This window comes from Apus apus, chromosome 25, assembly GCF_020740795.1.
Source record: "Apus apus isolate bApuApu2 chromosome 25, bApuApu2.pri.cur, whole genome shotgun sequence".
Taxonomy (NCBI): domain Eukaryota; kingdom Metazoa; phylum Chordata; class Aves; order Apodiformes; family Apodidae; genus Apus; species Apus apus.
In genome coordinates, this window is record NC_067306.1 from 845,297 (window position 1) to 858,311 (window position 13,015).

Below are 13,015 nucleotides of genomic sequence, written 5' to 3' on the forward strand. Positions count from 1 at the left end.
GAAATACTGCAATTGTGCAGCACTGTTAGAGAGACCAAAGGTAGAAGGCAAGGGAGATCTAAAGGGTCATCACAGCTGACACTACTACAGGATAAAATCCCTACCATCAGTTGATCAAGGTCAGTCTCAAAACTGTCCCTCTTTTTCATCCACAGATGCTGCAATGGAAGCACTTTCCAGACCCTTTCGCCTCCCATAGATAAAAAGCTGTCCTTAGTTTCCAGCCTAAACACACTCAAAACCAGATTATGCCCTTTCCTGTGTGGTCAACAGGATTGTACTTTGTTTCAAACAGCCCTGGTAGCACCTTCCTCGAGAGCAAGGTGATAATCACCTTAGCCTCCATTTTGCTAAGTTGAAAAGCTGAATCCTTTAGCCCTCCTCTCCCAAGACAGAGTCAGTGATGCCTTATAGATTCTACACATCTATTTCAGTTTAAATTATCTTTGAGTGACTGGAAATTAGCACAAAATTAAAACCACAACTTTAAAATGACATCACTATGTGTCCACTGCTCTGTGCAAAACTTGGGATTATTACTTGGAAGGGACAGAGCAAGAGTTTGGTGAAAACAGAGACGGCATTGCCTGTTTAGAGGTTATTCTACTGAGATTCACTACTGACCACTCCGAGAGGCAGTACACACACGGAGCCTTCTTTGTAGGGAAGGCTCAAAATTCTTAGAGTGTAATTTTACTGGCATTTCAGAGGCAAAATGCAACAAAATTCAAGCACAGGGTACCTGAGTTCATATTTCACCAACTCAGAAATTAAAACCAGACGGTGCTTTCATCACCTGTTTTCAGAATGAAAAATTGCTACAAAGAACAAAGAGGAACTACTAAAATGAGTCTCACTCACTAAGTAGCCAGCAGCATGGTATCTGAAACAAAATCTAACACACAGCCACCCACCCGAAATTATAGTGCAGGCTTTATGTGAATCAGCATGCAAACACAACACCTGTGGGGAGGGCTGTCCCAAGCCCCAAAAGAAATTCCCCTTAGCACATCATTTTTGGCATGAGCACTGGGGCTGGGAAACTTCATGGGAAGCTGGACTGCCTGGCAGGTGACACCCACCCCGCACGCTATAAAGAGCCACCAGCCAGGCCAGCAGGCTGCAGTCTGGTTTGCTCTATCGAGCTGTGCAGGGGCTTTGCGTCTGGGGCTGGACATCTGGTTGCTTCCACCATGAGCTGCAGCATCAAGAGAACTTCCAGTACCTCCTTCAGGAGCGGTGGAGGTGGAGGTGTCTGTGGTGGCGGCAGTGGCAGCAGGAGCTCCTCTGTCTCCTGCAGGCGCTACGCCTCCTCGGTGGTGGGTGGTGGAAGCTACGGTGGGGCAGCGTGCAGCATGGGCTACGGAGGGGGCATGAGCGCAGGCAGCCTTGCTGGTGGCTTTGGTGGTGGCTTTGCAGGAGGCCTTGTTGCCGGGGGGGATGTCCTTCTGAGTGGCAATGAGAAGGTCACCATGCAGAACCTCAATGACCGCCTGGCTGCGTACCTGGACAAGGTGCGACAGCTGGAAGAAGAAAATGCTCAGCTGGAGCACCACATCCGGGAGTGGTACAGGAAACAAGCTCCCAGCGTCTCCAAGGACTACACCTCCTACTACCAGACCATCGAACAACTCCAGAACCAGGTAGGGCAGCCCCAGATAGCTTGCCTCTGTCTCCCACGCACTACTCCCACTTGCAAGGATGTCCTCCTTCACTCTGGCACTGGCTCTGAGGGCTGGGACGGAGCTACTGAGTGGCCTTGCTGGTGCTACCACAGGCAGAAACCTCCCGTCTCTTGGGTGAGCAAAGCCCCACACCACCCCACAAGTGAAAGGGATGTGCTCTGGGACATGGGCTGAGGCACCAAGGAGTGCTCCACCAGCCCCAATCATGCTGGCACATGCAACTGAAATCCCACGTTGTCCAGGTGGCTCCAAACCAGGCTTATGTGGTTTTCATTCCTTCCCTCTGCTCCCACTCACTTCAGCTGGATGCAGTGCAGAGCCAAAGCACCTGGACTGCGAGAGCTGAACTCCCTTTGTCTCTGCACTCTCCTCCATGTGCCAGCTGGAAGGTCCAAGGCCTTCCCTCACAATCAGCTTACACTGGTATCAAGAAAACAGAGTAAACCAACTGGGAAAAAGCCCATTGCAGGAAAAGGGCTGAACATGTTCCTCGGGACACATGGAGAACCTTCTCTAACTAGTGCAAAAGAAGTAAACAGTAAGGATGTGGGAGGATGACTGTGCTATCCAAAGTTTTCTTGACAAGTACATTTGGAACATTAGCTTATGGCCCCAGCATTACTGCAGGACACAATTCCAAGAGCCACCACAAAGCTCTCACAAAGCTTTGGGTCTTCTTTCACATTGTGCAAGGTGTCTTGAACACAAAAAGACTCCTCTCCACCTTCCCTTTTACAGATCATTTCTGCCACTGTGGACAATAACAGACTGCTTCTGGACATCGATAACAGCAAGATGACTGCTGATGACTTCAGAATGAAGTGAGTACCTCTGGTGAACCTTACATGTCTTTCAAATCTTCCTCATAACCACAGCAGACAAGGCAGCACTTCCCAGAGTGGTGTTACTGAGTCTTCATGTTTTATTGGGATACTGAGCTAGGTATTGACCATCATAATCTCATATCCCCATTTCTCTGTCTCTCTTCTCTGTGGTGCAGGTATGAGAATGAGCTGGTCATCCGTCAGACTGTGGAGGCTGATATTAATGGCTTGAGAAATCTTCTGGATGAGCTCACTTGCACTCGATCTTCACTGGAATCGGAGCTAGAGTCCCTGAAGGATGAGCTGATCGCTCTTAAGAAAAACCATGATGAGGTATGATCCAAAAAGAAAGGTAAAACCATAGATAGTGCTTTGATTGTTCAGGGTTCCCAAAGACACACATCCAGTCAACTCAGCCTTGTGTCCACTGACTGTCATTCCTTTGTGCCTTCACGTTGCTTTACCCACTGTCCCCACACCAGAAATGACCTTGCTCTTTGTTTCTCTCTTGGGACTCTCTGCAGGAGATCAGGATGCTGCAGTCTCAAACTGGTGGCGACGTGAGTGTGGAGGTCAATGCTGCCCCTGGAGAAGACTTGACAAAGGTACTGAACGACCTGAGAAACGAATACGAGCAGATCATTGAGAAGAACCGCAGAGAGGTGGAGCAGTGGTACGAAGTCAAGGTACGTAGTGACGCGCCAAGCGGAGTCTCCTTCTGTGGGGAAGCCCAGACACCCTGGCACTGGCCATGCAATGCCCTCGGCTGAAAGGGGAAGGCTGCTCACCTGCACCTCCCTTCCACAGCTGGGGAATGGGAAGGAGGAAGTGCTGCGGGATGACTGCAGTGGCAGAAGGGAAGCAGGCCAGGGCTGATACACAGACCTGGGTGGAACTTCAGGATCCATGGAGCAATGACTAGGCTGTCCTCCATGAGGTCGGGATGAGAGGGACAGGCTGCCTGGCTATCTCAGCTCTCAGTCAGCACACCTGATCCTCACGGGATTTTCTCACTCACAAACTGTGTGTTTGGGGCTTGGCTCCTGCAGATTGAAGAAGTCAACCGCCAGGTCACCTCCAGCAGCCAGGACATCCAGACCAGCAGCCACCAGCTCACGGAACTGAGACGTGAAATGCAGAACCTGGAGATCGAACTGCAGGCGCAGCTCAGCACAGTACGTGGGGCAGGGGTTGGGGCCCTTCCCTCCCCCAGAGGCAAACTCCCGCCTTGGGCAGGGACGGCGAGAGCTCTGGCCCTGAGCTCCTGCACTTCCACTTCCAGAAAACCTCTCTGGAGAACTCTCTGGCAGAAACGGATTCCCGCTACGGCTTCCTGCTGCAACAAATCCAAGGGCAGATTAACTCTGTGGAGGAGGAGCTGGCCAGTATCCGCTGTGAGATGGAGAGTCAGAACCAGGAGTACAAGATGCTCCTGGGCATCAAGACCCGCCTGGAGCAGGAGATTGCTCAGTACCGGGCCCTGCTGCAGGAGGGACAGCAGGACATGTATGTATTCTGGTTGCAAATAACGGAATAATCTCAGTGACAATCTTTTCTCTATTGGGACTTGTTTGGGGACTTGAATGTTTTCCAAGTTCACAGTTGAAATCTAAATGCAGCAGATTTTTTTGTCAGCATTTGCATTGAAATGTTTGTATCATCAATGTAATAAGCACATCAAACACAGAGAGAAACATAGAGCTCATAACTCCTGAATACTTGCATTAATCAGTTCCTCTTTGCCTGTTTGTGTAGAATGAATTTCATTAATCTCCATGTACACCTGAAGTGTACTACACTGCCTTCAGTCAGCAGATGGGCAATCACAGCTGGACTGTGAGAGTAGAAGAATTACACTTTTAATTTTTTTTTTCTATTTATGAATCTACAACTTTCTAAGAAAACACAGCTGAAGGGAAGGAAATAAAAAAATATATATAAAGAAAAGTTTGCAAGGCACAGGCCAAGCCAAACTGTGACATGCACTGCATATTATATCACAGCATGCCTCTCTATGAATGCATTTATCATTGTCTTCATTAAAACCCTTTTTCTTGCACAGAACATCTCAAGGAGCTCTCCAAGGTGGGGGATTAACCTCCCACTCTTATTCTTCTACTTCCTACTCTCATGGTTCATCTGGTGACAAGACAGGTAAGAAACATCTTCCAAAGAGAATCCTCTTTTATCCTGTCCCTGTGACTAACATGTTTTGTGTTTGATGTCTTTTTCTGTTAATACTATTTCTTGTGTTATGACTTTCACATTTGCAACTGAACAGGGATTAAACCATTCACAGTCAAATCTCTTAATTTCAAGGTGTCAGCTTCAGTTACAGAAACAGGCTAAGCCCTTTCCCACACTTTTGCTAACACCAATGGACGTTTAAATAATGGGCACTTCTGAAAGATCAGTGCTGCAAGAGACTCTTGATTTCCCCATCAGAGTAATGCTTTCTTCCTTCATTCCACAGGGCAATCAAGAGTGTGTTAAGATCGATCCTCCCTGATCTACCCCTGAGCAGCCCGGCCCGCAGCGCAGTGACACCCACAGCAAACCCCGTGTGCCTGCCCAGGTTGCTCTGCAAATGTTGCTTACAAAGTCAGGATGAATAATTCCCAGCACTCTCCTGAAATTATCTGCTGCTTCCTTTTTATATTGTTCACCTGCAATCACTGTATCTACCTACACTTCTCTGCGTGCAACTGGTTATCTACTTTCAGCTGATAATGCATCTAATAAAACTTTCTGCAATGCAAAGGAAACCGTGTCCAACAACCTATTTGGTATATTAATATTGTATTTAAATTAAGGTGGAACAAACGAGATACACCTTCACAGAAAAGCTAAGGTTAGGTATTTTATATGATATGGCCCCAAAGAGAATTGTTCATCCTCACTTCATCAGAAGATGACTGGAGATGGACCAATGTGTTCACATGAACTCGAGTGACACCTACAGGGATGGGCGGTGAAACTCTTTGTCAGAGATTGCAAGGGATGTGCACGTAGCCCATTTGCTAGTTCAGCAGCTGACCTGAAACAATAATTAACCCTAACACATCATGAAAATTTTGGCAAATCAAAAACATTTTCCTTCAGGTCACTGAATGAGAAATCAGCCACATTCAGGCAGCACTCTCTCCCCTTTTAGATTAGGGCTCTATCTAATCTTGTTCAACTAAAGCAAGGGATTAGATCAGGAAACGAGTGATGAGTACGCAAAGAAGTTCTCCTTATAACACAAAGTTCAAGTGTTAGGATTACTCCTCCTGACATGTCGGAAGATCTGGGTTCAGGTCTTTTATTTCACAAGACTGTAGCTGCACAGCTGCACAGGTCTCTGGGATGGAGGGGTGGGGGCAAGGTTCAGTCCTTCTTACTAGAACTGCTCCGCTCCACGTAACACAATAAAGAGAGGAATTAAAAATGGAGAAATGTCTCATGCATTTAAAACTTACAAATCTGTATTTGAGCCTCTGATTTGCCATGGGCTGAGAAAGCAGCTGAACAGGGTCTGCCACATGCCCAGTGAGTGATTCAGCTGTGCCTGTAAAAAAGCAGGGTGGGTCTCACAGGCCCTCATTGTTCTCTGAACAGCAAATACATCACCAACAGTTTTGGTTCCGTCAAGCAGCTTTGCACTTGCATTTTGGTTTGCAGGTCAGGCACAGGATCATCTTTTTTGCTACCAATGACTGATTTTAAAAGGCCTCAAATTGGCTCCATGTTACAATCCAATGCTGAATTCTCAGCACAGCAGAAAAAATAAACAAGTCAGAGAAACTATTTTGTGTTCCTCTGGCCAACCACCCAGCACAACCGAGTCCCAGAGCTCGGCTCCAGGGACGGATTTTCCGGACCCCGCACAGCGGGTGCTTGGCACAGCCTCCAGCGGCCAGGCCAGAAAACACACAATAGCATTTGTGACAGAAATGGCTCAAAACTGTCTCAACACTAAATTCAAGCCTTCGAACTTGGTAATGGTTAAGCCAAGGCCAGAACAGCTTAAATAATAATGAAACAGATACATTTTTCACAGGGGTGACATTGTGATACCACATGGGGTAACAAACTGAATTAACAGACAGCAAAAGGTTAGCAATTAATTCATCACGAAGGACAGTGAAGAAAAAGCAATGAAGCATTTGTTTCACATAATTCTGCCTGAATGCTTTTAGGCAATTCCATCTGAAATCAGCAAATTCAGATTAAATAAAAACCTCTGGGATTATTCTTGCACACGTTTCACTAGCACTGAAGTTTTTTTGTCATTTAGTATTCATTTAGTATCAACAGCGGCTGCCACAGACACACAGACAGACAGACAGGGAGGCAGGTACTACCAAGTGAAGGCAAGAATTGTACCAAGAATGCGGTGCAACCGAATGTGTTTAAAAACCAGGCCTGTAGGGGGGACTGTGGAGATACCAACAGTTTGTACTGTGACTGTTTCCAAAGGCAACTGGTGGTGCTGTGCATTATCATCTTTGGGTGTGTTTAAGTTTCATAATGCTGAAAATAAAGAATTTCCACCACACAATATAACATTTTCAGCAAGGGGGAAGATGAGAGGGGGGAAACAGCTGTATAGACAAGAACACAAAACAAGAACCAGAAATCAGTGGACTGAATTCTCTGCGGGGCTTCATGCTGGATCATGACCACCATGGACATGGGGGATCTGGACTTGCAGCAAATGTTTTTGTTTGCAAAGGCAGCTGCTGGGTCTGGACAGGTACAACAGCCCCTCGCTGCTAACCCTGCAGCTCTGTGCACACTCCTTCCAAGTCTCTTGCACTCCTGGCTACAAGGAAATGGCTTTGCTGAGCCATGCCCCAGCACTTCAGACGGCCCCTGCAAGGCAGGCTTCCCTCTTGGCCCCACCATTGTCTTGAGGAATGAAAAAGAAAACCTGTCATTCACTGTTTCTGGTAAGAAATCAGATGACAGGAAGCTACTTTTGTGACATGTCTCACATTTACTAGCCTACCATAATCACGAGAAATACTAGCAGTCAAGTTAAGTAAGTACAAACATTCTTGCAGGAAAAGCTTTTCTTTCTGTGTTTCAAGTAACACATTTCTATTAAGTTTCATGTAATAACATTTTGGAGTGGTAATGCCAACAAACTTCCAAATTTCTTTAGAATTCTCACACTGTGACAGACCCTAAGGGCAAATGCTGTCTCGTGGCTGGGACAGTGAACATACCATTTCAGGCGCACCAGAGCTGACTTTCATCACTTTTTTAGCACTGCCTAAAGAGAAGTTTATGCACCCTGCAATTACTCCTAATAACCCACTAGTTAGGAGCCCACGCTCAGAGATGCATTGCAAAGACTGGCTGCAGGGAACACCTTTCCCCTGGCATACACTCCTGTGCTCACCCAGCCCTGGCAGCAGGAGCACGACTGTGGATCAGAGGCACCTACTGCCTTGGCAATCACCATTTTCATACATTTCTAATCTCAGTTCAGTTCTTTGCCACAACCACATGTCAGACTGTCACAAACGAAGGCAGTACCAAAATGTTCCTAGTGATTACATACAAGCAAATATTTTAAACAAATGCTGACAACTCCTTTCTGTTGAAAATGCTGTTAGAAATCATGTCACCAGAATCTTACAGGTTTTATCAGTTATGAAACCTGAATCCATTAGAGAAGAATCAAAAGGCAGTCAGCAAGTATTTCAGTCAGTTGTTTTGGTGGTGGAACAGTTGGTGCAGACCTTAGTGTTTAATGAAAAGAAGATTTAAAGCTGAATACAAGTGTCAGAGGCCAAAGCAAAGCTATGGTTCTCAGCTAGAGCTGATGGTCAGGACTGTCCAGGAAGGTGACCTACCTGATCCACACAGATAGTGTGACATTTGCCTATAAACTACTATTTTCAAAGGGAGCAAACTGTTGGAGTAATTAGAAATAACCCTTTTCCTTCCCTAAAGGTGTGCAGCCATGCTGAGCAGACACAACCAGGGTTGCAGAACCTGTTCCCTATGAGCTGATTGTTGCCAGGAGATGAAGCTGTTTTCCAAACGCCTCCCTGGCAGGAGCTCTTACAACTAGTGCCTGCAGGACTTGCCCTCAATGGAGAGTTCAGTTTTCTCACTGAGCCTAACAGATCTCTGGAGCCTCTGAGAATTTATCTCAGGCAAAAACCAGTATGAAACCACCTGTAGGATCAGGAAAGCAGGCTACAAAGAGAGCTCCGTGTTTTCTGATTTGATGAAGAATATCTATTTACTACTTGCACAGTAAAACCTCTGCCCATAGGCAAACTGGCTTGCCACTATGATGAGAACATATTCTTATAACATTAGGAAGAGAAATAATAATATAGACGTAAATAAATATAAATATATGCCTATAAATACAAATTTAAAAGCACATAAACAGTACAGATACAAATATGCTCTCCAAATGTTTTACAGACATGCACAGAATGAAACAGCTCATCCCTCCCTGTGCTATGAAACCCACCTACTCTGATTCTACAAAGTCTGGGATAATTTATTTTTTTTAGCAGGAATTTTCCACGTGGCCTGTGGGGAGAGGCCCTGTGAATCGTTCTAGGCCTCCTCCAGCCCCAGGAGGGCGGGGCAGCTGCTGGCCTCACAGCAGGCAGCTCAGCTGCTCTGAGGCCCCGATGGGTTTAATCTATTTGGTTTTGGCAGTTGCCTCTAAGGGGCTCATTGCTGCTGCCTGCAGAAACCTGACTTTTGGAACGCATCCTCTTGTCAGTTGGATGTTGGAATCTTAATAATAGTTTCCAACTCTATTCATACCTTGTTGAGATTTACCAACCAGATACAACTTAAAGGAAGTGTAAAAATACATCCAGTAACTTATCTTTCACTCATCAGGGTTTGGTGTCCTAACCGATCCTTTCTTCCACACATTTTTTAATAATTCTGGAAGAAAATCCATTTATTTTCCTATCTCAGGTACTTCACCCCCAGATATGCATTATCATTGTAGTCCTGGATTGATAGACAGGTCAAGAGTTAAAAGCTATTTACGTTGCTAGGGCAACAGAGGCACTACTGAGGTGTTGGCAAAAGTACACACCACATCCAGTTTCAAGTACCTGCCTCGTATTTACATTGCTCTCAGTTATCGAAGTGCTGGACTTCATCTTTTATATATTTTCCTCATATTAATCTATTAAAATATTATATACATTACAAACATTAAGAAAATAAATTATATGTCCCGATATCCCTAAAGAAGCCTGGAGCTCAACAGGAACCTGTATCTTTCAATTCAGCTCGAATCACTGAATCTTTGTCTCTTTTATGCCATGAAAGAATTAACCCCTGGATACAAATGATTGTCCTGTGCCTTACTCTCAAAATTTCTTTGAAAACTGAACCCTTACATGACTTATTTCTCATTTCTTCCAATGTAGAAAAAAGGGCACCCACGTACATTTCACTAAATCACATTCCCTCTACTTTACAAAACTAGTAATTTTGGGCAAGCGGACAGTGGTGCTCTCTGCTCTTACCCTCTTTTTAAACTGCTAAAAGCTGTGTGTGCACGTGCTAGGACCTGCCTTTGCAGCATGTAAACATTCTTGTCTTTGAATCTGCTGGCACATTCAGTAAATATGCCACAATGGGATGTTTGAGAGGATAAAAAAAAATTATTAATGATGGGATATAAAAGCAAGAAAGCTAAGAATTGCATCTGAAGCAGACAGCCAACACAGTCATTTCAGTAACAGCTGCAGATCAGTTCTTTTTACTGTTGGTTCTTCCCACAAAGAAGTTTAAAGAAAAAAATATAATATTTTGTATTTCAATTTAAAAGATTCAAATGCTTCATGCCTATGATCTCAACAGGAGAGAACAACACAAAAAGTTTTGATTTTAAGAGGGCATATGACATGATCAGTTGGGTAGGGTGGCCAGTTCAGATGACCAAGAGAAGAGATGAAGGCCAAAAATGCACATCCAAAACAGGATGGAGGCAGATGTAGAAAGGGAGAATTATCAGAAGGGACAAATGCTTAAAGATTTAGAAGGTAAATTACAGTAATAGCCTGACTTTCCTCATCTGTGGAGTGCAGACACAAATAAATACACAGACACAAGTGCAGACACCAATAAAGCAGGTTAAAATGTTCACTGAGTTAATTTACTTGTAATTGCATGATCAATGCTTGGAAGCAAATTTAGCAGGATCTGAGAAGTGTCACTCAAGAGAGCAGAAGATGTTTACAAGAGACTTAATAAAATATCCTGAAACAAGATGAACAATGTTACAAAGCATAGTGATTAGTAAAGCAGAGTAGATAAAAGCGAAGCGGAACCAGGTCTCAGCCAGGACCTTGGGCAGTGGCTGTCTCCACCAGCCCGCTGGGTGACTTCACTTGCTGCCTCCTTTACCCTCAGATAAATTGCAAATAAAGGAAATTCCCTTTGTTGGCCATTCCTTGTATTTTCCTTAGGGAAAAGCTATCCCTACAATAAATTAAGTTGATTGTAGTGGGAGATAAAAAGACCTACACAGAATGGTAGAGCACATCTTGAGCAAAATTTTTTTCAAGCATATAAAGTACATGTTGTCACCTAAAGGGAGTCTCAGCAAAAACAAACACATGCAGCAGCTGAGGTAAAAGAGACTTGTAAAGTTAAAGGAAAATCAAAACCTTTTGGGAAACTTAGTATGCAGTTTTGGTAAAAATGCCATGCAAGGCCCTGATTTTCAACTTAGAAGCTTACAGGAAGGTTAAACGGCTACTTCATTTGAAAGTGTCTGCCAAGCTCTTCCTCTCCTGACATTTTCAGATACACATCCAAAGTGCCAGAAAGAATTATGGTTCATTCTTTGGGAAATTCTTCCCCGTACACTGAAGCAAACCTAACCTGCTTGCAGGACATTATCAGCATTCTAACAGGATAATGCACGGCGATTGCTGCTTTTACCCAAGGGTTTCAGAGAGTTTCAAGAGGAACAAAGAAGCCTGCGAGACCCCAATTTTCATTAATTGGATCATAAATATTATGCAGAATCATAAATGTGCTTTTTTTTTTTTTTTTTCTAAACTCCAAAATACACGGCTTTGAGGACCTTCCATGGGAGCTAGGGAATGATGAAGGAGAGAAGGATGTTCCTCTCTCCTTGGAGCAGGAGAGAAATCAGAATATATTGGGTTTTGTTCTTTTAGGCTCTTGCATTTCTGTTCAGTGAAGAAAAGCACACAGATTTACATTCCTTATGCTCTGACTATGGACTTAATATTTAGCAACAATACCGTAACAGTTCCTCTGCAGCTTGCTTTCTGTCTGGTGCTATTTCACCTATTCACAGGACTTGGAACTATTACCTGCTGGGCAGGTTTTTCCTACTGAGGGTGAACAGGACATTCAGATCTACAGGAGGGACAGCTATGGGGTCTTTGGCAGACACATGTCCTCTGTGTCTCCTAGGAAAGGCTGTTCAGCTTTCCTGTGCAAGCTGGAGAGCCTTGTGAGTGCAGCAGTCTCTACAGGAAGACAGGAGCTCAGCTGTGATGCCCCTGGGCTGCACCCTCAGGGAATGTACAGCACATACTGTCTGTGAAGGGATGAATTCTGTGCCTGAGTCACTGAGAATTCCGCTTTCTGATACAGCTTCATGGTTAGACACAGACCAGTGGGGCTGTTGATACAGGTGCCTTGGCCAGCTGCCAGCTTGAATATTTGTTCTTTCCCCCTCCCTATGGCTGCCCTGCAGTTTGACATTCCTCTTTGCAGAAAGTGAGCACAGCCCTAACGTGTGGTCTGAAATACTTGAGGCATTTATTATTGGTATAGAAGGACTAGACAGGCCCTCACACTGAGTATGCTATTCATCTGGCTTATCTTTAATTCTTTGGTTTGGTATTAAATGGATTTCTCACCAAAACATCACAGCATGCATCTGGTGCTCCAAAGGTTCTGTTTAGCGGAAGCATTTGTAGGTGGCAGAGTTTCTGCCCAGGCAGAATTTGCTCCCAGAAAGCTGCCAGCTCCCTCCTTCATGCTTTAAAGCAGTTCTGGGGAGTCCCAGAGTTTTGGAGGGGGTAATGGGTGGCAAGTGAAAGAAAGAGGAGGGAAGAAAAGATGTATCTTCTTGTATGTTACGGATGCTCCTGGAGGAGCTTGCAATAAAAAGAGCAACGCTGCTTTTGAAAATGCATCCTGGATAGCAGAGGACTTACACATTTTAGAAATTTTCATTTTCATCAGTCTCAAAGATAAGAAGATAAAGGGATTATGTTTCTTCTGTTCACTTCCCTCTTTCAGTAGCAATGAAAGGACTAAATGTATAATTAGGCAGATGTTTCCGGTGTTGCTCACTCCCCAGGTATTCAGGGAAGTTTAATGTTTATCTCTGCTACAAACACAGCTATGGTTCCTTGAAGAGGATTCTTGTCTCTATAGAAAACCAGACTCTTTTGGACAGCACATGTTCTCTGTCAGACCCTCTCTTCTGCTGTCAGCACAAATGGAACTGAGAGGAAAGAAAGAAACAGTGAA

At 44.7% G+C, this 13,015-nt stretch overlaps 1 protein-coding gene across 1 annotated transcript; it reads left to right on the forward strand.

Annotated features, from left to right (window-relative positions):
- The first annotated feature begins 1,193 nt into the window (after positions 1-1,193).
- Positions 1,194-5,002, forward strand: LOC127394359 (keratin, type I cytoskeletal 15-like). Its single transcript, XM_051640240.1, has 8 exons — positions 1,194-1,643; positions 2,424-2,506; positions 2,686-2,842; positions 3,034-3,195; positions 3,559-3,684; positions 3,792-4,015; positions 4,572-4,663; positions 4,983-5,002. Exons 1-8 carry the CDS (start codon positions 1,194-1,196, stop codon positions 5,000-5,002), a joined length of 1,314 nt encoding a protein of 437 aa, XP_051496200.1.
- The last annotated feature ends 8,013 nt before the right edge of the window (positions 5,003-13,015 follow it).

What these genes read in the sequence shown, in the direction of transcription:
- LOC127394359 (XM_051640240.1), top strand. Translation starts at nt 1,194, where the DNA reads ATGAGCTGCAGCATCAAGAGAACTTCCAGTACCTCCTTCAGGAGCGGT. An exon ending in TTAAGAAAAACCATGATGAG is followed by an intron (nt 2,843 to 3,033) that starts GTATGATCCAAA and finishes GACTCTCTGCAG; the next exon opens with GAGATCAGGATGCTGCAGTC. An exon ending in AGCAGTGGTACGAAGTCAAG is followed by an intron (nt 3,196 to 3,558) that starts GTACGTAGTGAC and finishes TGGCTCCTGCAG; the next exon opens with ATTGAAGAAGTCAACCGCCA.